The 26494-nt window shown below is 44.1% G+C and overlaps 1 protein-coding gene across 3 annotated transcripts in view; it reads left to right on the forward strand.

Moving 5' to 3' along the window:
• Window positions 1-26494, forward strand: part of LRRK1 (leucine rich repeat kinase 1) — a 121425-nt gene that overhangs the window by 41292 nt on the left and 53639 nt on the right. For all 3 annotated transcript variants that reach the window (XM_059371675.1, XM_059371676.1, XM_059371678.1), the window contains 3 exons: window positions 6631-6802; window positions 10056-10235; window positions 10651-10799. In XM_059371675.1, the coding sequence (XP_059227658.1) occupies window positions 6631-6802; window positions 10056-10235; window positions 10651-10799 (501 nt within the window). The remainder of the gene's footprint in view (window positions 1-6630; window positions 6803-10055; window positions 10236-10650; window positions 10800-26494) is intronic.

A 26494-nucleotide genomic window follows, 5' to 3' on the forward strand; every position in this document is an offset into this window, starting at 1 on the left:
AAACTAAATGAAAATGAAAATGCGTGTCAAAATTCATAGGGTGCAGCTAATTCAGTGCTGAGAGGGAAATTTATAGCACTAAATACTTCCATTAAAAAAAGAAGAAAAATCTCAAAGTAGTAATCCAAACTCACACCTGAAGGAACTACAAGAAGTCACAAAATGAATCCAAAGCAAGTGGGAGAAATGCCAGAGATAAGAGCAGAAAATTAATTAAATTTAAACAGAAAAACAATAGAGAAAATCAGTGAAACAAAAGGTATTTTTTTAAAATATCAACAAAATTGACAAACCTCTAGCAAAACTAACAAAGAGAAAGATCACTAATATCAGGAAGGAGAGAGGGAATATCAGTACATACCCTGCAAATACCAAAAGGATTGTAAGGGAACAATATGAACAACTTTACACACATAAATTTGACAACTTAGATGAAGTGGACCAATCCTGGAAAAACAGAAACTAAAGCACATCCTGTATAAAATATATAATTTTAATAACCCTTTAATTATTAAGGAAATTCAAGTTACAATTTAAAACTTCCTAAAAAGAAATCCCAGATGGTTTCATGGGAGAGTTCTACCAAATGTTTAAAGAAGAATTAATACCAACTCTAAGGACACTTTCCAACACTTCTGTGAGTCCAGTCTACCTGATACCTAAAGCAGATAAAGACAGTACAGAAATAAGTTCAGACCACTGTCTGTCTTCAATATAGATGCAAAAAATCTCAACATATTACAAACAGATTTCATCAGCATATAAAAAGAGTAATACACCGTGACCAAGTGGGATTTATTCCAAAGATATAAGACTGGTTCAGTACTCAACAATCAATCAATGAAGTCCTCCATTATTAATAGACTGCTATCGACTGAATGTTGATGCCCCCCCCCAAAATGTATATGTTGAATAATGTGATGGTGTTGGGAGCTGAGGCCTTTGGAAGGTGATTAGGTCATAAGGCTGGAGGTCTCCTAAAAGGGGTTAATGCTCTTGTAAAAGATCCCATAAAGCCATGGAGCCTTATTCTGCCACATGAGGCTACAACAAGAGATCAGCCATCAGGAAGAAGGCCCTCACCTGAGCAGGCCAGCACCCTAAATCTCAGACTTCCAGCCTCCAAACTGTAAGAAATAAATTTTTGTTGTTTTTATGCCCCTTCATCTGTGGTATTTTGTTACAACAATTTGGATGAATTAAGCCATAAACTCAAGAAGAAAAATCACATTATCGTAACACTTGATGCAGAAAAAGCATTCGACTAAATGTAATACCCTCATGATAGAAACTCTTAGACAATTAAGAACAGAGGGGAACTTCTTCAACCTGATGAACAGCTAGAGAAACCTACAACTAACTTTATACTTGATAGTGAAAGACTTCTTTACCCCTAAGATTGGGAATAAGGCAAGGATATCTACTCTCAATATAATACTAGCAGTTTTATTTTAGAATAATTATACGTAATTATATTCGGTCTATTACTGGAAGTTCTGACCAGTGCAGTAAGGCAAGAAAAAGAAATAAAAGGCATACACATCTGAAAGGAAGAAATAAAACTATATTTGCAGATGACATGACAGTCTACATAGAATATCCATAAAAGAGGGACACCTGGGTGGCTCAGTGAGTTAAGCATCCAACTCTTGGTTTCAGCTTAGGTCATGATCTCAGGGTTGTGGGATTGAGCCCCATATCAGGCTCCATGCTTAATACAGAGTCTACTGGATATTCTCTCTCTCCCTCTCCCTCCCCCGACCTTGCTCATGCCTCCTCTCTCTCTCTAAAATAAATAAATCTTAAAAATATAAGAATACCCATGAAATAAATTATCCATAAAAATTGATAAATTGGACCTCATCAAAATTAAAAAGCTTTTGCTTTGAGAAAAGACTGTGTTAAGAGAGTGAAAACACAAGCTACAGACTTGGAGAAAATATTTGCAAATCTCCTATCTGATGAAGGGCTCATACCAAGTTCATACATAAAAATCTCCCAATACTCAACGACAAGAGCAAACAATCCAATTAAATAATGGATGAAACAGTTGAAGAAACATTTTGTTGAAGAGTAAGTGCAGATGGCCAATAAGTACATGAAAAGACTTAATGATTGTTCAACATCTTTAGCCATTAGGGAAATGCAAATTAAGACTAGGATGAAATATCACCGTACATTTATTAGGATGGCCAAGATTTAAAAAAAAAAAATAGTGACAACATGAAATTTTGGTGAGAGTGTAGAGAAACTCTCTCTCATACACTGTCGTGAGAATATAGAACGAACTACCATTCTGGAAAATAGTTCAACAGTTTCTTAAAAAACATAAAATACATTTACATTATGACCCAGCATGTGCATTCCTGAACATTTCACCTAGAGAAATGAAAACTTATGCGCACACAGAAATCTGAGTGTGATTGTTCATAGCAACTTTACTAGTAATAAGAACTGGACACAGCATAGAATTCCTAGCAGATGAATTATTGAACATACAATGGAAAATAATATAATATAGATGTAAACCATAAATATGTAAGTATATAAAATATGCAAATATATAAAATATGTAATAAAATATATTAAAAATATTTAACACGTAATATAAACACTAAAATATGTAAAATACTAAAAATATAATATAAATATAATACTAAGCATTATAAAGAAACTCTTTGAGAAGGAGGAACCCTCTTTTTTTTATTTTGTTTAAGATTTTATTTATTTATTTGACAGAGATCACGAGTAGGCAGAGAGACAGGCAGAGAGAGAGGAGGAAGCAGGTTCCCACCGAGCAGAGAGCCCGATGTGAGTCTGGATCCCAGGACCCTGGGATCATGACCTGAGCTGAAGGCAGAGGCTTTAACCCGCCGAGCCACCCAGGCGCCCCAGGAGAAACCCTCTTAACACTGTTGGTGGGCATGCAAGCTGGGAAAGCCATTCTGAAAACCAGTATGGAGGTGCCTCACAAAGTTGAAAATAGAGGTGCTCTGTGACCCAGCAATCGCAGTACTAGGTGTTCACCCCAAATCTACAAATGTAGTGATCTGAAGTGGTACCCGCATTCCACTGTTTATAGCAGCAATGGACAACAATAGCCAGACTATGGAAGGAGACCCAATGTCCACGGACAGATGAATGGACAAAGAAGATGTGGTGTGTATATGCAATGGAATATTACTCAGCCATCAAAAGAAACCCCAAAATCTTGCCATTTGCAATGATGTGGATGGAACTAGAGGGTATTACGCTAGGCAAGTACGTCAAAGGAAGACAGTTATCACGTTATCTCACTCATATGTGGAACATAAGAAACAAAACAGAGGATCATAGGGGAAAGGAGGGGAAAATAAAACAAGACAAAACCAGAGAGGGAGACAAACCATAAGAAGCTCTTAATCATAGGACACAAACTGAGGGTTGCTGGAGGGGTGGAGGGCGGGAGGATGGGGTATTCGGGTGACGGGCGCTAAGGAGGGGACCTGATGTGATGAGCACTGGCTGTTCTATAACACCAATGAGTCACCGAAGGCGACCTCTGAAACAAATAGTACACAATATGTTAGTTAATTGCATTTAAATTTTAAAAACTAAAAAAAAACAAAAAAAAAAAACAAAAAAAAAACTCTTTGAAATACACAACCACTCGGATGAATCTCGAGGGCATTATGTTGAGCAGGAAATTTAAAAAAAAAAAATCCCAAAAAGTCACAGTCTATACAATCCCATTTGGATAACATTCTCAAAATGATGGAACTATAATCGAGATGGAAAAGAGATTCGTGGTTGCTGGGGTTCGTGATGGTGGAGGGCTCAGGAGAGGCTGATCTCTCAATGGAGTAGTTCTACCTGGTGAAGATCACTCAAATGGATATACATGTGACAAAATGGCAGAACGATAGACCCACATTGCACTCATGTCAAATTATGGGTCTTAATCTTGAACTACCATTGTGTAAACTGTCACCACTGGGGGAACACGGAGTGACAGAAATATGGATGCCCCTCAGGACCATCTTTGCTAAGAATCTCTATTTCAGAGCAAAAGAGGGGAAAAAAGGGGGTGCCTGGGTGGCTCAGTGGGTTAAAGCCTCTGCCTTCCGCTCAGTCATGATCCCAGGGTCCTGGGATCGAGCCCCGCATCGGGCTCTCTGCTTAGCAGGATGCCTGCTTTCTCCTCTCTCTCTGCCTGCCTCTCTGCCTACTTATAATCTCTGTCAAATAAATAAACAAACAAAATCTTTTTTAAAAAAAAAAGGGGGGGAGCCATAAAAAAATAAGCAAAGTATAATTCCTCTTTAATAATATATACAAACTGGCAAAAAGTGCTCTATGGTGTCAGAAGTCAGGGTAGTGGTTAGGTCGGGTAGGATGGTGACCGGAACGGGGCAGAAAAGGGACTTCTGGGCACAGATAATCTCGCATCCCTGGTCTGGTGTCCCCTACATGAATTTGTTCACTTTGTTACCATTTATGAGACTGAACACACAGTGTGTGCTCTTTTCTGCGGGGCTGTTATATATATATGGCAGTAAAAATCGTCATGGGTGAAGTGAAAAAAATGGTTTTGTTTCAGGTGGGATTACCCATGTGTGGATGTAGATGAACACATTCTGGAAGGCTACATCAGAGCAGTTTCCTTTGCAAAAGGGCATTAGGAAGGAGAGGCCTGGAGGGAGGCCTCCTTTGCATTTTAAACTTTTCTATGCCGTTTGAATGAAAAAACAAACAAACACATGCTATCAAGCCTCTGGGCTGTCTCTAGCTAGAGGCCAGCCTTGACCCTTCCTGCCTTCTGGTTCCTTTTGGCCTCTGGGTTGGCTCCTGTGACATCATCACTTTGTGAGGAAGGGGCTTTTTAGCCTCTCACCCGCTAGAGTCTAGACAGCCGTTGGTTGTGTGTGGTGAATCATTTCATCAGCCCCTGTGGCTTTTCTCCCTAATGCAAGTGCTTTCCTGGAATGGCAGGCCTGGTGGGCCCCACCCTGGGCAGATTGGCTGGCCAGTGGGTTTTTCTTTCCTGGCCATATGGAATGCATACCTCACATGGCCAGCTCATTCATTCCACGTAGACAACGCAGGCCTCCCTCCAAGTCCCACATCTCCTGGGAAGTCTTGGACAGAGTGGAGAGAACATGGGCTTTGGCCAGACCGAGCCCAGTTCAAATCCTGGAGAGTTCTGCAGGTGGCAGACTTCCTCCTTCCTCACCCACAAGATGGAAACACGGTGTGAAAATAAATAAAGGAAACCTGATTTAAAATGGGAGTCTGGAAGCCCTGAAGGGCAAGTTCTCATACCCAGGGAGAAGCAGCTTCCTTTCCGTAGCCCAGCAGGAAGAAGGAAGAATTTCTCCTTGCCCAGCAACAGCCCAGCTAATGGGAACTCAGTAAAACACCCCCCAGCTTCCTCCTTTCCCTTATAAAACCAAGCCCCTCTATTCTTTTCGAACTTGCCTATGGTTCACTGTAGTCTCCTTGTCCTGAATTGCAATTCCTGGCTATTCCCAATTTTTTTTTTTTTTTTTTTTTTTTGCAGGTAAAAAAACTGTCTCCTTTTTTTTTTTTTTTTTAATCAACAGCAGATAAGACGGTTAAGACTTATCAGGACTAAGTGTGACCATATAAATAAAACCCTCCATGCAGCATCCCGCACATGATAAGAGCCTCCCTAATATATCAGTTCTCATCCCTGGGATCCTGTTGACACATCCCTGCCTGTCTCACCTGAAATTGACTCCTAATACACTTGTATTAGGAGTAAAATATGCTTGCTTGTGTCTGTGTTATGCAGATTCCAGACTCAGATTTATCTGAGTAAACTCATGAAGGTCACCGATTGCCCCGGATATCCTAGACACAGTAGGTCCTCGGGAAATGCCCCCGCTGGCACAGGCTGCCTCATTCCAACGTGGATCAATTCTGCATCCGCCTCCTTGAACCCTACGGACTCCCAAGTCCATTGCAACTAGCCAGGTTTCAGGAGGACTTAAAGTTTCAGTAATGCAGCCAACCTCTGTACATGCTGGTCCAGCATTTTTTTGCAGACCTAGTAAGCCCATGAAAAGTTGGGGCCATTTGTACAGTCCTTCAGAGCCATTTCTAGCTGTGTGATCTTGGGCGAGTCACAACACATCTCTGAAACCCCACCTCCTTGTCCATGTATAAATACACTGCTTCAGATGGGGATACTTACTCCCCAGCCTCGTGAAGCTTAAGGCAAAGAACAGTGCTGTCCCAAAGAAGCAGAATGGGAGCCACATTTATACCGAATGGTCTAGCAGTCACATTCAAAAAGTAAACAGAAACAGGTGAAATATTCGTATTTTTTGATCCGAATGTATGAAAGATCGTTTCAACACGTACTCCATAGAAAACTGATCGACGAGATAGTTGACATTTTTGCACTAAATCTTTGAAATTGCGTGTGATTGGGCGCTTCCAGCCCCTCTCACTTTGCATGAGCCTCGTTTCAAGTCCTCAGCAGCCATCCGTGACCCCATGGCATGATCCCAGACAGCCCGGCTCCGGCTGGCCCGTGGACTTGGGGAAGCAGGTGCAGCGGATTGTCTTGGCTGTTCTAACAGCGCCCACCTCATTGAAGTCCTGTCCCTGCTCTGTGTTGACCAGGGCCAGCTTCTGAGCATCTCTGCGGCCTACGGCGACCTGGAGACTGTCCGGTACCTTCTCACCGAGAGACGGGTGGAGCTGCCCACCGAGCCCACCGATGACAATCCAGCTGTGGTGGCGGCTCATTTTGGGCATACTGACGTCGTGCAGGAGTTGCTCGAATCTTTGCCAGGTAAATCCCAGGCCCTGAGCTCCTTGCCCACCTCTCGGGAATCACCTCTTCTCAGGATTCGACAGACATTTGTCGGTGGGGGCTGGGGGGCGTGGGGGTGGGTATGGGCTTTCTTGTTTCTTGACACTTTCACCAAGAGAGAGAACCAGGTTTCTAGGCCATCACACTGACAGTCCATAGTAAAAACCGCCACAACCCACGTCTCATTCCCTTGACCTCAGGAGGTAAATTTTCTGACGCCATATTTGATAGAGAATATGGACCTATGTCCCTTTTTTAAAAATTTAATAGTATTTGTCCTGAAAGAAGTTTTAGATTTTCGGAAATGTGGATGTGGAAGTGCAGAGAATCCCCATCTACCTTTTAAGTTAACTTCCTTCACCTGACGACATGCATGGAAAGTTCCTCCATGCCTTTTTATGGCTCGGTAGCTCATTTCTTCACAAGGCATTATTACCTTAGCAGTCTTTGGGAGTTAAGGTTTGTTTGGGAGCACGGCTAGTGTCAATAGTGCACAATGGTTGCACAACAGGTGTGCAACGGTGTGGGCCCTGCCCTCAGAAGGCTTGTGCTTGGTTCAACACTCCACGGTCTCCATCTTGAAATTTTTGATATTTTTTTAAACAAGGGGCTCACCTTTGTATTTTGCACTGGGCCCCACATATTATGTAGCCGTCCTGTCAGGGGTAGGGGGGTTGTCCCACAGTGTGCTTTGAGTAGATTTGTGCTTGGACTTGGTTCTAAACCAGTGCCCCCTTCTGGAGGGAGAATGAGGTTAAGGGTAGAAATCAGGACCCTGTTATGGCTCACAGGTGCATACTGTGTCCAGTGAGACATAGGAGGCCAAGGAGGAGCTTGGGTGTCCCTGAGGGCAGACTTCCTCTCTTCAGGGATCCCCAAGATTAGCTCAGTTCTAGCCCCAAAGCATCCACGCCGGCTGGCTCATGACCTAATTGTGCATTTTGAATTTACTGAACATTCATCCTATGAGTCTCTCACTATTGCCTTCCCGTGCATTCTGAAGAACTTAAGAGATACACAGACTTCTTTAAAAAGGTGATCCCAGATCTTTCATAGCTCCTGGCTAAGCAGAGACAATATAAATAGAAATCCCAGTAATTCTGTGTAGTGTAACCATGGTGAGGGTGAAGTATCTAAACAGTGATCTGGGAACACACATAGAGAATGGTCTTTTCTGGTCTTCATAAGGAGCTGACGTCTGAGCTGGGTTTTGCAGGGTTCATAGGAGTTTACTTGGCAGACAAGAGAGGGAAGAGCTTCGGTCGCCCACTTTCGCAAAGCAGGGAGCTTGGCTGGACATGAGCATGGTTTTCAGCTGCTTTGGGGCGTCCTGTCTTCACCTCAACCAGGGACAGAGTTGCTGAGGACCGAAGGAGTCTAGGGCATCGTTCTGGACCCTGCGGGAAGTACAGAGATAGGCAAAACAGCGTGTGTCCCTATGAATTCCCAAACTGGGAGGAAGGCAGCCACTGTCAGGAGTCTGTCTGTGAAACCCAAGACACCAAAGATACAACTTGAGAACAAGGGAGGGTTTGAGAAGAGGAGAGATGAGAGGCTCATAGGGGTAGGCACATCATTGTGTAGTTGAGGACGTCATTTCAAGTACGTCATTATCTACTGTCTGGTCTCTGTAGCTGAGTGGAAATGGAGCAAAGGAGGAAGAGGAAGAATGGAGACCCTACTGGGACTCTCCCCGAGTATCATTGGATTTGGGCCTCAGAAGATATGTGTGGGGTTTATAAGGTTAAGAGAGCACCCTTTGGTTTTGAGCGTTTAAATCTTTAAGCTTTACAGGGTTTAAGTCTTGACTTTGTCATTTACCAACTGTGGGACTTCTGGCAAATTCCCAAACTCCTCTGAGCTCTGATTTCCTCCTATTAAAATCATGGCTATGAAATATAGCCTTAGACAACCTCCTCGGATGGGTGGACATCCATCCTCAACAGAATTTGTTAACAGCATGATGACTGGATTTCTCTAGATACAGTTGCAGGAAGTGAGTTGGAGATCGCTTGTTAATATCTGTTGGAGTACCACCTCCTTTGAATTATTAATTCTAGTTATCAGAGGGAGAAGAAGAGGCACTGATTTAGCATCTGCTGCAACCCAGGCACTACGCCAGGCACCCTCTGTGCTGGATTTTCATTTCTTCCATCCCGACCTCCCCCCTGCTTCCTGGTCAGTTTCCTACCATGGAGAGGAGGGTCGCTCTCTCCATACTTGGGACACTTGGGTTCCTAAGGACTCCCAGCCTCTGGAAATGAGACAATGTTATGATGCAATTGGGAAGTGTCAGTGTGGAGGGTGAGATCATTTTTCCATGGTGGCTACATCCAAAAGACATTGCATTTACTTTGAACTTGAAGATACTGTAATACTTCGGCCCACACTGTCCCTGTTCCTTCCTCGTGGTAAGTGTTATTCCCTCTTGGAATTAAGGAGGTGGTTCTTGCAGGGAGTAATTTGCAAAGTTTCAGGCTGGATAGTTAGATCGATTTCTTTCACCAAAGCCCTTTTTCTTTCATTTTTGAAAGTAATATATGTACTCATGGATAATTTAGAAATGCAGGGAAGTGTTAGTACTCTAAAAACATAATGACAAATAATGAGTTAGAATGTTTTGAGCCAGGCGCTTGATATACATTATGTCATGCAATCCTCACATTAAACTTGGGAGGACGAGTGCTATTACTCCCATTCTACCAACAGGTAAACCGAGTCAGGGAGAAGTTAAGAAATTTGTTTAAGAGTACGCAGCTAAAATAGTTAACCCTAAGCGGCTTGTCTCCAAAGCTCATGTCCCTGTATGTAATGCTATTCTGGGCATGAGGTCAGGACTGGGGATGGGGAAAGAAGTGAGGCGAATGGTCACAATCCCCACTACCGAGAAATAATACTACAACACAGGGTAGTACCTTTTAGTCTTATTTCCACCTACAAATGCATACAAAAACTGTATGCACTTTTTTTTATACAGTCACAATCGTACCATATATGCTGTTGGGAATGCTTCTTTTCCTCACTCGGCATTGTGTGATGAAGAGGCAGATTTATTATGATGTGGGAAAATGGCATATGCAATTCAGAGGGACTGTTCCAGAAAACACTACTGACTTGACAGAAGCGACTTTTGGCCGGAAATGGGACAGTTCAGTATTACCAATGGTCTGAGGGGAGATCAGGGTGGGAACAACCAAAACCCCTTTCCCTTTGTCTTGTCATCTCCTGCCAGGTCCCTGCAGCCCCCAGCGGCTGCTGAACTGGATGCTGGCTTTGGCTTGCCAGCGAGGGCACCTGGGGTTGGTGAAGCTCCTCGTCCTGACCCACGGGGCTGACCCAGAAAGCTACGCCGTCAGGAAGAATGAGTTTCCTGTCATCGTGCGCTTACCGCTGTACGCAGCCATCAAGTCAGGTGGGTTCCCCGGTCAGTCCCACCCATGGGAACCCTTGCAGGTTGGAGATGTGGGACCTTGTCTTCCCCCTCCCCTCTAGCTCTTGAAACATCTGTGTATAGACGTTTACAAATTCCATTATTTGCTCTCTCTCAAAATGTCTGCATCGTTTCTCTTTGGCCCCACTTGCCCCTGCAATGGGATTTCAGTGACAGGTACCAACTGTGGCAAATGGGACCATAGTAGGAGCCACTCCACAGGGCAGAGTGCCACAAAATGTCTCCCACGAACAGGAATGTACCACCTCAAGAGAAGTCATAGAGAAGGTCCACCAGCACAACGACCCTTTTCATTCCCATTTCACACATCAGCGTCTGCCATTTTGGACCAGCTGCGACACACTTGGACGTCTGAACGCCATTCTCTGTCCTTTAGGAAATGAAGACATCGCCATATTCCTGCTTCGGCACGGGGCTTTTTTCTGTTCCTACATCTTACTGGACAGTCCTGACCCCAGCAAACATCTCCTCAGGAAGTATTTCATCGAAGCTAGTGCCTTGTCCAGCAGCTGTCCAGGGAAAATGGTGAGTAGCCACTGCCCGTGGATACGTCAATAAAGACAAGGTGGTACATATATACAAGGCAGTATTTTTCAGTCATAAGAAGGAAAGACATCCCGCCATTTTCAGCAACATGGATGGACTTTGAGGGCATTGTGCTAAACGAAATAAGTCAGACGCAGAAAGACAAATACTGTATGATCTCACCTCCATGTAGAATCAGAAAAAGCCAAACTCCTAGAAACAGAGAGTAGATGATTTGCCAGGGGTTAGAGGGTGCAGAAAATGGGGAGATGTTGGTCATAGGGTACAAACGTCAGTTACGAGATGGCTAAGTTCTGGAGACCTAATACACTGCTCTGTGATTATAGTTAATAATACTGTGCTCTAGACTTGAAAGTTGCTCAAAGAGTAAATCTTAAGTGTTCTCACCACTTGAAAAGAGTGGTAATTAGATAACATTATATAGGTGTTAGCTTACACTCTGATGGTAATCATTTTGCGATAAGTGTGTTGAATCAGCAGGTTGTACACCTTCAACTTACCCAATATTTTTTTAAGATTTTTCTTTTGATGAGAGAGAGAGAGAGCATAAACAGGGAGGAGGGGCAGAGGAAGACAGAAAAGCAGACCCTCCCGCTTAGCAGAGAACCAGATGCACCTGGATCCCAGGATCCTGGGATTATGACCCGAGCCAAAGGCAATTGCTTAACCAACTAAGCCACACAGGCGCCCCACCCCCACCCCACTTACCCACTACTATATGTCAATTATATCTGAATAAAATTGGAAAAATATGCAGGACATAGTTTTTGTTTTCCTTTTAATAATAAAAGTAGTGTTGTATTAGTCACATTATCTTCAAGTTGGTTTCTTAAATTCAGCACTCTATCATGGACTCCTTCTAGACAGATCACTGTGTCTACAACTCATTCTTTAAATACATGCCCTAAATCTATCCCATTGGTGGACATTTGGATTATTTCTGGGTTTTGCCCTTTGTTATACAATCTGTTTTTTAGGATATTGGCTTCTGTAGATTGAAGTCCCCAAAGTGGATTTTTTGGGGAATCACTTCCCCAAAAAGCTATGGTGATTCACTTTCACCAGCATTATGTGGGAATCTCTGTTTCCACACCTTGGTCAGCCTTAGATGTCCAGGAGCCTTTTAAAATTCTCAGTCTGCTGGATGAAAATGAGATCTCCTTGTTTTGATGTCCACACTGTTGTTATGAAGAACATCGAGCTTCTTCTCCTACCTTCATGGACTTTTTGCATCTCCCCTCACTTGAGTTGCCTGTTACTGTTTGTTGATTATTTTCCTGAAGGGTTGGTCATCTCTTCCTTCTCATTTTAGAGGATCTTTTTTTGTATCTCAGACTTTAAACCTTTTTTTAAAATCATACATGTTGCCAATATTCTCCCCAATCCCTGCTTTTTCTTTTGTGATAACAAAGATAGGAGACTATGTAATCAAATCTCTTTTTTTGTTCTGGCATTTGGGTTATATAAGAAGGTCATTTCCCCCTCAATTTTATATAAATATTTTCCTCCTGGAATATCTCACGATATTTTTTTTCTTTTAGTTTTTACATTTTAAGCTTTCATTTTTCTGGTATTTATTTGTATGTGAGGTATGAGGGGGAGAATCTAGCTTTCATCTTTTCTACAGGGATGATCAGTTATTCTAGCACAGTTTTTAAAATAAAGCTTCCTCTCCCTTCTGAATTGAGATGTCATCATTGTTATTTTCCCCAGTATCTATCTGTATGCATTTTGGGAGTCTCTGTACTGGTCCATTGGCCTATTAATCTGTTTCTAGGTAAATGCCATCCTGTTCTGAGAACAGACATTTCATTTAAGTCTTACAGACTATTAATGCATGTTTTCTACTTGTTTGGTTTTTTTCTTTGAAAATATCTTGACTGTTATTAGACATTTTTTTCTTTTGTGCATTTCCCATGATGACTCTATTTGTGCAGTTTTCAGCTTATTAAAGAACAGCTTTCATGTTCTTTAATAAAGTTTTATATTTTGTTTATCTTATCTATTTTTTTATATTTTTAATGAGATTTTACAACCTGGACCTGCCATGTTTATTTGTGTGTTCTTTCTTGTTTCTGCCACTATATGAATTGAAAATGATTCTTTTCCATTTCTATTTCCAATCCAATGTTACTGATATGGAGAAAAGCTCCTTTGTTTATTTATATTTTATCCAGCCCCTTTACCAGCTTCTCTTATTAATTCTAATCGTTTTCGGAAGAGTTCCTTGAGACTTTTAGGTATATGATCAAGTCCAAATAGGTTTGTCCCTTCTTTTCTAATATTCGTATAACTTATTTATTTCCTGTCTCATGGTATCACTAGTAATTTCAAAAGTTGAATCATCATGAGGATAGCAGACGTATCTCTCTTATTCCTGATTTTAAAGGTCTTGACCTCAGCAATTTATAGGCATTTGCTGTAGATTTTTGGTAAATAGACTGTTGTTAGATTTAGGTAGTTTCCATGTATTCCTTTTTTGCTTAGGAGTTGATATTGGGAAAGAATGCTGGATTTTGTCAAATCCCACTTTGGGAGGAGCTATTAACGTATTGTTATAATGAATGATGAGGATATATTTTCCTTTTTATTTATGACATCAGACAGTTTTACTTTTTCTCTTTGGAACTTAATCAGACCAGCCAAGGAGGATTGAGATGTTCAAGTGGTTTTGTCAAAGGACTTTCAGATTTTATTTACTTCTTTATGATTTGTTCTGTCTGTTAGTTCATTAACTTTAGCTTTTATCTGCACTAAAATCTTCATATTTTCTTCTTCAAGTATTTTATTTATCTCTGAATATTTTGGGGTGTTGTAGTTAAGGTAAGGGCACAGCATTGAGACTTCATGGTCTGATCTGGGTTCCGGATCTTCATCTGATAACTTTACCACTCTGTGTTTTGGTTTCCTCATCTGAGAAGTAGGAAAAAGAGAGAGAAAGTATCTATCTTGGAAGGATACTTGACAATTAAATGCGGTAATAGTTACAACATTCTAAAACCAGTGCCTGGCACATGTTAAGTATCTAACAGATGATATCTGGTATTATTGGAGTTCTTTTTTTAGATTTATTGGCGTAAATATTTTTCTTTTTTCCTCTAATTTTATCTTGTCAGTTGTAGATGCAAGTCTTTCATGTGCTTTCTTTATCAGAATCTGAACTACACACACACATGACATGTGACATGTACACATTTACATATTTATAAATATACATATGTATGTATATATATACATATGTATTTCCTACTTGTGATTTTTTTCTAGTTCTTTCACATTATTCTAAAAGTTTTTGGTCTACAGGCCCATTTAATGACTTTATGCCCCCTTTTGACTTATTTCATGATGTCAAACACCTTTCATCCTGTTCATGCTTCTGTCCTTAAAATTGGGATTTGTGTCTTCTTTGCTCTTCACATGGCCACCCTGCATTCTTTTTCTTTGCGTCGGGGTTATACAAGTTTTCCCAGACATTCATCTTCAGTTTTTTTGTTGTCTTAGGTGTATTTCTTTTTTTTTTTTAGAATTTTTAAAAAAATTTATGTATTTGACAGACAGAGATCACAAGCAGGCAGAGAGGCTGGCAGAGGTGGGGATGGGGGGGGGGGGAAGCAGGCTTCCTGCTGAGCAAAGAGCCCAATGCAGAGCTCTATCCCAGGACTCTGAGATCATGACCTGAGCCAAAGGCAGAGGCTTTTATCCCCTGAGCCAACAGGTGCCCCTCTTAGGTGTATTTCTTATAGATAGCATTTAGATTTCATCCCATCTGAGGGTGTGTCTTTGAGGAGTCCACTTGATTCACATTTGTGTGGGACCTGACATAGTCATCTATTACTCACATCTTTTAAATTATATTTATTATATTTACTGCTATTAATAATATCAATAATATTTATTATATTAATATATTATTTATATTAAATATGTTATTTAGTATATTTATTATACTTATTTATGATATTATATTTATTGCTATTTCCTTTTAACTGTTCTCTTGTTCTTGCTGGTTTCCTAGTTTTTAAAAGAATGCCAACATTCTTATCAATAGTAAACGTACAATAAATAATTAATATTCGCCTCACCTAGTAAAAGGAAATAGGGACCATGCAGCCCTTTCCTGTATATTGTGCTTGGTGTTTTTCCCAACACTTTCCTACTTGTTCACTACAACACCTCGGTAAGAACTGTGGGGAACAGAATATTTTCCTGATGAAAATATTGTGGTTTAGAGACCTCCTGTTACTTGTCCAAGGACAGCAACTACAACACAGTTATACTCAGCCCAGAACCTGAGTCTCCTGAACTCAGGGCTTTTCCCATTTCATGATTCCTGGACTATCCCTCCCATGTACATCAGTGGTTGTCACACTTTTCTGTACACTGACTCCCTGGGAACTTTTAAAAACCCCAGCGCTCAGGTCACACCTGACACTAATTGAATCTAAATCGCTAATGGGACCTGCCTCGGTTTCATTTTAAAAATTTCCCAGGTGATTTCAGTGTGCAGCCGGGCTTGAGAGCCAGCAACTTTGATTTTCTTGGCTAAAGGTTAAAAGCCGAAGTGATTGGCATCTCCGTCTGCCGTGGATTTCACTGAGCAACGTTTGCTGAGGTAGAGCATGAAAGCGATCATTGCATTTTAGAAGGAGAAGACAAAGAAAAGACAATGTTACTCTTCTTCTCCTTGACCTAGAAGAGAAAATGAAATTAGACTGCAGGCTGAGTCAGGAGGCTTTTTTGGGGGCTTCCCCAAAGCAGGTGGTATTCTGATTATTCATGTGAATTTCAAAGGCCAAGGGCCTTGCAAGTGGGTGTGTCTGGCTGCCTGTGATCTAGAACCTGCGATAGCACATTCCTTCAGTGCTGCTGGCAGAAGACAGGGAGGCAGGCTGCCCAGAGGGACCCGGCCATCAGGAACAATGACTCAGGAACCACAGGTGAGCCCTCTTAACCTTCCCAGGCGTGCAGTGGTTCTGACCTGGCATTTTTGGTTCCAAAGAGTAGACACAGGCGGCCATGCAAAGAGCGCTTTGCTGCCCTGAGTACACGGCCTGAGAGCTCCCTTGGCCTACTGGCATTTGTGACAGTGACTTTGTTGCATTAGTCATGTTGTCTTTGGTGTGTTTATGCTGTGCCTCTCCACCAGCTAGGAGGGTTTTATTTTGCTTTGTTTTATGTAATTGCTGCTTTGGTGGAAGCCACCGCCAGGGAAGGTTCAGAGCCTTCCTGCATGCCTCTGGGCCAGGCGTTCCCTCGTTCCCAGGCTGCCACAAGCGGGGGGAGGGGACTGCAGAGAACCCCACGTTGGTGTCCCATTGGCAGGAATAGGCCATTTCGGTTTTGTGGGCGTCCGGTAAGCCAGGCCCAAGAGCTCACACCATGTGGTCTGGACATACTTTCAGGAGAGCAAACCCAAAGCCAAGTCGGACCTGGCCAGAGCTGTCTCTGGGCTAGGGTTGGCCGGTGTCCCTCTTGAAAGCTGCCACACTCTTGCCTGAACATGGAGCGAGACGGCTGTGCTCGTGGCAAGAGCCCGGTCGCCGTCTGCTTTGTTTCCATGAGAAACAGCAACATTTTGAGGTTGGCGTGCCCAGAAAGGAGCAAGAAATCTCCAAAGTGCCAGGAAAGGCCAGCCCAGCAGGTCCTGGAATAACCGTGGTGTTTGTCCCCATGCAGCAGTGAGAGGGCTTTCTGGGGCTGTTCTGAGCCGTTGCAAGGAGACAGAGCTGGACTGAATTTTGGGAAACAACCCAATGGAGAAATTACTAATATCCTCTTAAAAGTCCCTAATGTCTTAAATCTCATGGCTCACCTAGAGAGGAACAGTACCATTAGGACCATCATCATGGCTTCTTGGACCAGCTCTGGGCTGCTGTACCTTAAAAATTCCCGGTGGCCCCACCATTCAGATGCCTGTGTCTGTGCTCAGTAGGAAACATCCTACCTGCATGTTTTCACAGCCGAAGCAGCCTTTCTCCACCCATGTGACCTGCTGGGTCTGAGGACTTGTGTTCGCAGAATGCCAGACAGGATAGGAAGCAGCAAATACGGCCTCACGGCTGCTGTTGGGGGAAAAGGGGGACCTTCATGCAGAGTAGGCTGAGTGGGGGCTGTGTGCTCCCGAGAGCCCCTGAGGCACCGTATAGGCAAACAGCCTTTCCCAGTGGACCCCAAGTCCTCTGGGGAGCACCTTTGTTTTGGGTTAGGTCTACTGGTTGGCGCAAAGAGTCTTTATTCCAGAGCTGTATGCTTTCCAGAACACTTGGACGCACACACATCCCCACCTTCTTAGTCCTTCTCGCCTCACAGCCGTAGCGTAGTGGAGTCGGAACCCGCGTCCCCAGAAGTCAGCCTCTGGAGGAGCAGCAGTGCCCCGTGGGTGACGGGCAGCGCGAGGTACCGACCCACTGCCCTTTCACCCCCTGGCCCTTTCACCCCTCACTGGTGGGAGAGGAAGATCCAGCCTTTCATCAGCTCCTCGAAAGTTGTAAAAGGACTGTTCTGGCCTCTGTCCGTCAGTTCTGCTTCTCTTGTGCCCTGTCCCGCACACGTCTGTTTCCTCTGGTTTCCAAATACTGACTCTTCCTTGCCCCTTGTGCCTTCCTCGTTTGGGTGCCCTCCCCGTGGCTCCTGGCCACGCTGTTCATTCTCCCTCAGAGCCTGAAATCGGGCAACAGGTGACACAGCACAGTCAAGGAGCAGAGCCAAGGAGCAACCATGCCTGCTGCTCGTGACAGGCTTCCTGCTGAATCTTAAAACAATACTACACAGCGGGGGGGTGAAAACGCTTGCACTTAGTTCAAATGGGGAAAATCATGGATGAAACAGAGATGCAGGAAGAGTAAAACTATTCTTTGACCTTAAATGACAAACCAGAAAATACAGTCGGGGAAGTATGAGAACGGGGTCCAATGTTGGCACAACCGTGGATATCCGTGTAGACAGTTGCGTCTCATTACAGTGGTAATGATACAGATCAATTTCAAACAGGTAAGAGGTAGGCACTGGAAAGTCCTCAGAATATATTTTTAAAAGGGCGTTTATCCCAGTTGTAAAAGGGAGATGATTATATTAATATTATTTTATTTTTTACAAATTTACAAATAGATATAAAGTTACATCGTCAGAAATAAGATGAATGCTTTATAGATTAAAGCAAAAAACTTGCAGGAAAATATAGTTTTAAAAAGAAATATAGGGACATCCGGGTGGTTCAGCCAGTTAAGATGTTCCTTCAACTCAGGTCATGATCCCGGGGTTCTGAGATCGAGCCCCACATCAGGCTCCTTGCTCGGCGGGGAGTCGGCTTCTCCCTCTCCCTCTGCCTGCCTGCCTCTCCCCCTGCTTGTGCTCTCTCAATTTGACAAATAAGTAAATAAAGTCTTTAAAAAAAGGAAATATAAGAGAGCAATGGAAGATTTTTGAACTCACCAAAACAGAAATAGATCACGGACACAATGTACATGTCAGTCGATCATTGAATTTCATTCAGCCAATGTTTATAGATCACCCACTAGATGCCCAAGACTCAGCAGTGACCAAGCCAGGACCGTGACCTTTGCCACCACAGTGCTCACAAATTCTCCCAGGCAGGAAGAGAAATGAGGAGTTAATTTGCCCAGAAGGGGATCAAAGCAGTGTATCATGGCACGAACACAGATACAACTTCATTGACAATTACAGAAATTCACATTAAGGCAACTGAAGAGTACTGACACAAGCCTGTGAAACGAGCAAACATAAACATGAATGCCGAGTAAGACACTTGGCACAGTGGTCGAGAAATGGGCACACCGATGCCTTTGCTGGCACAGTCTGTTCCATACGTGTGGAAAGTCACTGGCATCATGTGACAAAAGCCATAAAACCCTTTTCTCCCAGGGAACTGTTCTGAATGTGTATTTCCTTTCCGAGAGATACCTCTAGGGCATAATTTGAAGGAAAAAAACAATTCCCACAAACATGGTCAAAACACTGCTATTCATAAGAAGAAGAAATTAGGGGAGGGGCGCCTGGGTGGCTCCGTGGGTGAAGCGTCTGCCTTCAGCTCAGGTCATGATCGCAGGGTCCTGGGATTGAGCCCCATGTCGGGCTCTCTTCTCGGTGGGGATCGTGCTTCTCCCTCTGCCTCTGCATTCCCCTTGCTTGTGCTCTCTCTCTCTCTCTCTCTGTCAAATAAATAAATAAAATCTTTAAAAAAAGAAGAGAAAACGAGGGGATGGAAACAGAAATGTCCAGCTGCAGGAAAAAACTGTATCATCCCTGCTGAACCTTCAGAGTGGATGGCACATAGCCAGGAACAACCCTGCCTATGCCCTCAGCACTCAGCACACCACTGCTCCAGGACACCCTTGAACTCTGAACCCCACACAACATCCTCAGGAAGCCTTCTTTGACCCACACGCCTGGTCGGATCCCCCTTATATCTCCCAGAGCTTCCTGTCCATTTTATTTATAGCAATGAACAAAGTTGGAGGTTGTCTGGGTGACACTCTCATCTAATGTCAACTCTCCCATTTGAAAGGAAGCTTCTCGAAAGCAGGGGATTTTGCCAGGTTTGCTTACCCTGTGTTTGAACCCCCGACCCGGCCCCAGTGTAGGGCTGGAACAGGATGATTAGCATGGATGGATGAATGGATGGTTGAAACTTTATATATGCAGCAAATCTCCCATTTACATAAAACTTAGGAGCTGACAAAGGACTGTGCCAATGACTTGAATCACCTATACAGTCCAATGAGGTAAAATTTTTGCCTTTATTTAAAAGTGGAGGAAACTGACTTTTTTCTCAACAGTAAGCTAAGCAGTTTAGTTAACTGCAGACATTTTATTTCCTGACCCCCTTTCTCAAATAGACGTTGGCAATATTAACTTGGAACTAGTGATGGAATATTTCTTGTAAGCTTCCTATTTTTAAAAGGAATGACTGAAATACTACATGGGGAAAAAATCATAGTGCTTTTTTTAAAAGACTATATTTATTTATTTGACACAGAGAGATAAGGAGAGAGAGAGCAAGAGCGCACAAGCAGGGGGAGCAGTAGAGGGAGAGGGAGGAACAGGCTCCCCGCTGAGCAGGGAGCCCCATGCAGGACTAGATCCCAGGACCCCGGGATCATGACTTGAGCCGAAGGCAGACCCTTAACCAACTGAGCTACCCAGGCACCCTGTGATTTTTTTTTTTTTTTAAGGAAAAAAACCTATCTATTTTTAAAAAATTTTAGTGAAGAAAAGGTGATCAATTTTATTAAACACTTTTTGGCATTAGATATTCTTAACTATAGAGACCAAACTGATGGGTTACCAGGGGGAGGTGGGTGGTGGGAAGAGGGAAATAGGTGACGGTGATTCAGGAGGGCATTTGTGTGATGAACACCGGGTGATGTGTGGAGATCCCGAGTCACTATCTTGCACATCTGAAACTACTATAGCACTGTATATTAGCTCCACTGAAATTCAGAGAAAAGAATTAAAAACTCAAGAAAAACTTTGGGATACAATACTAAAAAAGAATTATATTGAATTAGGAGCCTCGGGGGAGTGAGTCTCTATTTATTTTCCTTATTTGTCTCTTTTTATGTCACTTTGAGAATTTTTGTAAGTAAATCTTGCATTTCAACATCATTATTTGGTTTGTTATCAACTGTGGCCAAGGACAACCCCTCCCATAACTTAAACATTGTTTTTACATTGATCGTCAGATTGTCATTTTCATTCTTAGATTATTCAAGTTACATGGAAGTCTTTTTTTTCATTTAGTCAATTGGTTGTTGACTGTTATTTTTTTCAAAGACCCTTGAGTTGGCTTTGTTTATTGACTTCCTTGTCTTGACTTCCCTCTGGTTTCTCTGTGCTTGGTCTAATTGTTTTAACTTTCCTGTTTTCTTTCAGCTTGCTACTCTAAGTAGGGCGGGGTTGCTTTATTTTGTCTCATTTTTTCTGTTTGTAACAGTGATCAGAGTTGTGCGTTGTCTTTTCCATTACTTGTAATACTTTTGTTGTTCTAAAAATATCTTCTGTTGTGACTTGGTTTTCTTCTCCTACATGAGCATGAACTAAAAGGTCATGTTTTCACGTTCAAAAGATTGGCCACCTTCTAATTCTGCTTCTCTCATTGGTTCTGCCTCTCGTTTGCCTTTGTCCTCAAATAAGATAGAGGGGATGTTTGTGTCTCCCTGCTCTTTTTCTTACTCCTTTTTCCTCTTTACTTTTCCTTCATGCTCAGAATTTATTTTAAAAAAAATATGCAAGTTCCTATCTATTTGAACACAGAATTCATTCTCCTGCCCCCCCCTTTGGTGATCGCTCATTTTTATGACAGTGCGTAACTCTATAATTTCTCTATTCATTATATCTTTGATCTATTGTAGTATGCTGGCATTTTTCTTGAATTTGCTTTAGTTCTTCTTTTACCTTATATTGCCCTGGGTTGGAACATAAAGATTTAACATGGTTATATTTTGGGGTTATGACCGTTTGAGCATCTTGATTACTATCAAGGAGCCTTGGTTATTTCTCTGAATGCCTTCGACACTGTGTCTGCTTTTCCCCAGCCATGGGAAGGGAACATGTTGGTCGGGTAGGAAGTGATCAGAGCATCAGGCACCTGAATCACCATCTTGGTTCTGCTACCTTTGAGTAAGTTGTCTCTTTGAGGTTCTCTTTTTCTTTTCTTTTCTTTTTTTTTTTTTAAGATTTTTAAAATTTATTTGACAGAGAGAGAGATCACAAGTAGGCATAGAGACAGGCAGAGAGAGAAGGGGAAGCAGGCTCCCTGCTCAGCAGGGATTCGGGGCTCAATCCCAGGACCCTGAGATCATGACCTGAGCCAAAGGCAGAGGCTTAACCCAGGTGCCTCTCTCTGAGGTTCTTTACCTGCTAGACCTTACAGGGTTACTGTGAGGGTGAGCTGAAAAAGTGGCCACGGAAGTCTGCATGTGGGTTGCGAAGGGTCAGCGAGATGGTGTCATCATAACATCACAGCTCAATTTCCCTACAGAGGGTTTCCCTACAGTCTGACCTTGAGTGTGCCGTTGGAGGCAATAGACTGTTCCATGTTGATGGTTTAAAATGCCGTCCTAGCTTTGCTTCTAAGTTATTTTTGTGCTTCTATTTCCCATTGATCTGGTTTCTATGGTAATATTTCCTTTTGTTTGTTCACCTTAAATCAGAGTGGCAGCTAACCGCTACTAATCCTGATATTTACAGTATTTTGAGCAGACGTGCTTTTTTAGCGCTGATTACCCCTTTTTTTCTCATTTCGTCATTCATTAACTAAATCATTGAATTCATCTTCTTCCTGAATCTGGGAGGAAGGCTGACCTCCCCCTTTCTCTTCTCTCTCCCTTCCTTTACTACCTGTAATCATTCTCGGGTCATTTTCGAAACTCTCTTTACTCTATGGAGGCTTCACAGGCTTTCCGGCCTGTTTAATAACCAATCTTACTGCTCTTTTCCTTACCTGTTCACTATATTTCTAAACTACTTGTCTCAACAGGCATCCTTTTGGCCTTTAAGAATCTGTTTCTTTCGTTTCCTTTCTTCAATGCGTGGGCCTCTGTCCATGGAATGTTCTGGGTTCTCAGGTCTTGACTTCTCCCATCTTTATTTGACTTGTTACCATCTGTATCAGTGCTCTAGTAACAAAGTAAAAATCGGTTGGCTTAAAATAACAGAGATTTACTGTTTCAAGTTTTAGAGGCTAGAGGTCTGGCATCAAAGTGGCAGTAGCAGCAAGCTTCTCTTCCCTCTGAGCTCCAGGGAAGGGTCCTTCCTTGTCTCTCCCTAGCTTCCGGTGGTGGCTGGCTGTCCTTGGCATTCTTGGGTCGTAGACCCATGACTCCAGCCACATGCTGTTCTTGTCATTGCACATCTTCACATCATCCTGTCTCTGCACTTACCTGCCTTTGTGACCAAACTTCCCCTCTTCATAAGGACACCAGTCATATTACTTGGGGACCTATCTTCATGACCTCATTTTAACTTTATGTCTCCAAAGACCCTCTGTCCAATGAGGGCCACATTCAGAGGTACTGGGGTTTAGGGCTTCAACATATCTTTTATGGGAAACACATTTCAGCCCACAACACCATCCTTGTGGCCACCGCTCCATTGCCCATGGCCTGGGTCCCCCGGTCACAGTCCCTTCCGATGCACGAGTAGATGTCCGATCTCCTGCTTGTCCTTACATGCTGAATGTCCCATCTCTTCTTGAGAGCCTTTCCCTGCCTGAGCACAAGGACTTGAGCAGCAGGGTGTTTGGAAGTGTCACACCAAGGGATTCCCCCCAGGGGGCAAGGAGGTGGACACAGCAGCAGGCGCCATGGGTCGGGTCTTGTCCATTGTAGCCCTGACCTGCACAAGGAGGCTGGGACAGAGCACTGTCTCCAATGTGCTGATCCTTTGTCTAGCCAAATCCCTGTCCTCTCTGGCCTCCTCGGACAGTCGGGGTTCCCAGAGAACATTGGCAGACGTCTTCATTTGCAGGGTTTCTTTTGACTTGTTCTTCAAGCTCTTTGCCAAGTTCATTCTGTTTCAATTAGATCTGTGGGTTCTGCCATGTCTCCAGCCGTTTGGGCACTCTGACTGCTGCTTCCCACGTCAGAAGGTGGCCTCTTGGTTCTCTGGCTGGCCCAACGAGGAGAAGGCATCCTCTGCCATCATCCCAGGAATTTTTGTTTAACCACCAAAAGGAAGGCTTGGGTTTTATGTTGCCAAGGATTCACAAATACATTTTATTTATTTATTTATTTACTTATTTATTTATTTTAAGATTTTATTTATTTACTTGACAGAGATCACAAGTAGGCAGAGAGGCAGGCAGATAGAGAGAGGAGGAGGAAGCAGGCTCCCTGCTGAGCAGAGAGCCTGATGTGGGGCTCGATCCCAGGACTCTGGGATCATGACCTGAGTCAAAGGCAGAGGCTTTAACCCACTGAGCCACCCAGGCGCCCCTTTTCTTTTAGAAGATTCTATCTCCCCCATCCTCTTTGAACATGTGTGTCTTGATGGAATGGACTGATTCTGTAAGTTGCCTCTTTGTGTCATGCCCTGGAGCTTGAGTTGGTCCCCTCAAGGGATTTACAGCCTCAAGGAGGGAAGGTTCTTACAGAGTTAGCCATAGGCCAAGGTCAAACACAGACCAACTGATAGGAACCATGAATTGGCAACACAGAGAGAAGACTGAGTTCCGCTCTGCGGGCTCTTTAGAGACTGGGAGGAGGTGAAACTGACTCTCCACTCTGGTGAGGCTATTCCCCACCTAACCAGTGGCAGAGGCACACAGCCCCCTACCAACCCTCAACTGTCAAGGTCAAAATCCAGGCTGAAAGCATCGTAGACCCTAGCCCTTCGCTTACCAATCATCTTTCTTTGACCAGTGAGGGTTGCACTGATGTAAGTGCAAACATAAGTGGTATGATTGTGGAGTACTGGCTCCTCCACTGTGGTGGTTGAGGTCCGGTGGCTTCAAGAAAGTTTGTGTAAAGTCCGGTAATTGCCGCCCCCCCCCCCACACCGGATTGCAGCCTCCATTGCAGGACGAGGAGGTCTTTGGTACACAGAAGCACCCCAAGCATCACTCTGCTGAGCCATGCCCTTCCATACATCTAGGCCTTCCCTGATTCGGTCCTAATCGTTACCTCGGCCTCAGGAAGCATGTGTCTAGGTCAGCCCCTGTGCCTTCTGGAAGAGCAGTACTTCCTTCTCTGTTGCCTGACATTCAGAGGGCTCGTGCTTGAGGACAAACATGAGTGTGTTTCCGTCTGTTTGCTCCAGAGTGGGGGGTGGGGGGTGATTTGGCCATAGCACTGATGAATGGGGGCCGGGAGGAGGGGGTCCTCCACACCAGCTGTCTTTGATTTTGCAATTCGGCGTGCATGGCTTTCATTATGCAAGCGCTGGCTTCTCTCTCTCTCTCTCTCTCTCTCTCTCTCTCTCTCAGAAACTTGTTTATTGTGATCCTTCCCCGGGCTAAACACAAATAAGTAACAAGGGCTTCGTGGCTCACCCTGCTTGGTTTCCACGTCAAGTGTCCTGTCATTTGCTGAGCGGTGTGCCTGTTAACTTCCCTTCTGCCGCTTTGTAAACACTCAGACACCCTGTCATGTTTGGGCCCCAACAGGAAAATCACTTTTGTCAATGAAAATTTTCAAACCAACCCAAGATGAGGTAGAAATCTCACACACATTTTTTTTCAACCGCCAAGCACAGAAATCCTTTCCCAAGAATGTCCAGACTCCAAGTGTATTGTTCTGTGTTCAGACTTCTGCTTTTGACTCCTTCTTCTGGGGCGTAAGTTTAACAGATTTCCACCCTGCAGAAATTCTGGTTGGGGGGGGTGAGTAAGACCTAGAAAGAACTCTCAATTTTAGGAACTGGCGGCATCTGCTTCCTCCACTTCCCCGTGTCTGGCGAATTCGGCGGCGCACACAGCCACTCTCTTCTTCTCGATGATTTTTTTCTGCTAGAACAGTGCCCTCCAAATGAAGCAAGATGGCATTGCCATGACACAGACCCTCGTGGGAGACGAGGAGGCAGTCCGGGCACCCAAGCTTGCAGGATTGGCAGGCTTTAGACAGGAGGCAGAAGGGCTGTGAATTCCAGGGGAGACACCCCAGAGCAGGGTCCAGAGTCAATGCGGGGACAGACCTGGGTGTGAAAGCAGAGACCAGCAGGCCTGCAGAAGCTCGGACCCTCGAGAGACCTCATGACACCCCCCTTCAAAATGAGGCTGGTTTTCAGGAATAGCTCTCTTAGCTCCAGGCCTACCAGCCTTGTGCTTCCCACAGTGTCCAAGCATTGCCAAACCACACACATTCCCGGGGGGAGGGTCGGCAGCTCCCCAGCCAGCCCCCCGCCCCCCGGCAGATGGGCCAGTCAGTTACTGATGGTGAGGCCATACTCCCTGGGTCCCCACAGCCTACCTGAGAATCTCAGCGTCGGGTCCGCATTCTGAGCCCCGTGGTTCGTTCATGAACAGGCAGTTTCTGGGTTTCATTGACATTTTCTCCTTGGCCTTGACTCCTCTGCTCTTGGGAGCACACCCATCCCCCAGTCGCTTCTACCTACAATGAATTAACTCTGTAAGCCCTCTGCCAGCGGGGACGCAGAGGGCAAGCAGAGGGCAGGGAGGAGACAGTGAGGCAGACAGCTGGAAAGTGGCTGGGGAGACTGGCAGTGTGGGGGCTCCCCAGGGAAGGCCCTGCTGCAGGCAGACTAGGTGGGGGAGGGGGGAAGGGCTGAAGGGTGGTGACATTTTCGGGCGATCGATTGGGTTGGAGGTGTGAATGGACGGATCTAGGTTCTCAGTGGTTGGATTCTGGGCCAGTGCACAAGCATTTATTTAGTGTCTGCAGCACGCAGGGCACACTGCTGACCACCTGAGACTGTCGGTCAAGGCTCTGTGCAGCAGGTGCCCACAGGCTGGGCTCTGGACTGCCTGCTGGGGCACAGGGGATGAGCCCCAGGTCTGAGTTATCGTGGAGCAAAATCAGCAGGTGGGCTCCTATAAGGGGAGATGAGCCAGACAGAGCCCGAGAAGGTGTCCACGTCTGCTACAACTTGCCCAAGGACCCACGCAGAACTAGACAGGCAGACTCCAGGCTTGGGGCTCCTGAGGTCGAGTGCCTGCTCTTGATGGGATTATAGGCTGCAGCTCCAGACTCCCAGAACAT

The sequence above is a fragment of the Mustela nigripes genome, chromosome 13 (genome assembly GCF_022355385.1).
Source record: "Mustela nigripes isolate SB6536 chromosome 13, MUSNIG.SB6536, whole genome shotgun sequence".
Taxonomy (NCBI): Eukaryota; Metazoa; Chordata; class Mammalia; order Carnivora; family Mustelidae; genus Mustela; species Mustela nigripes.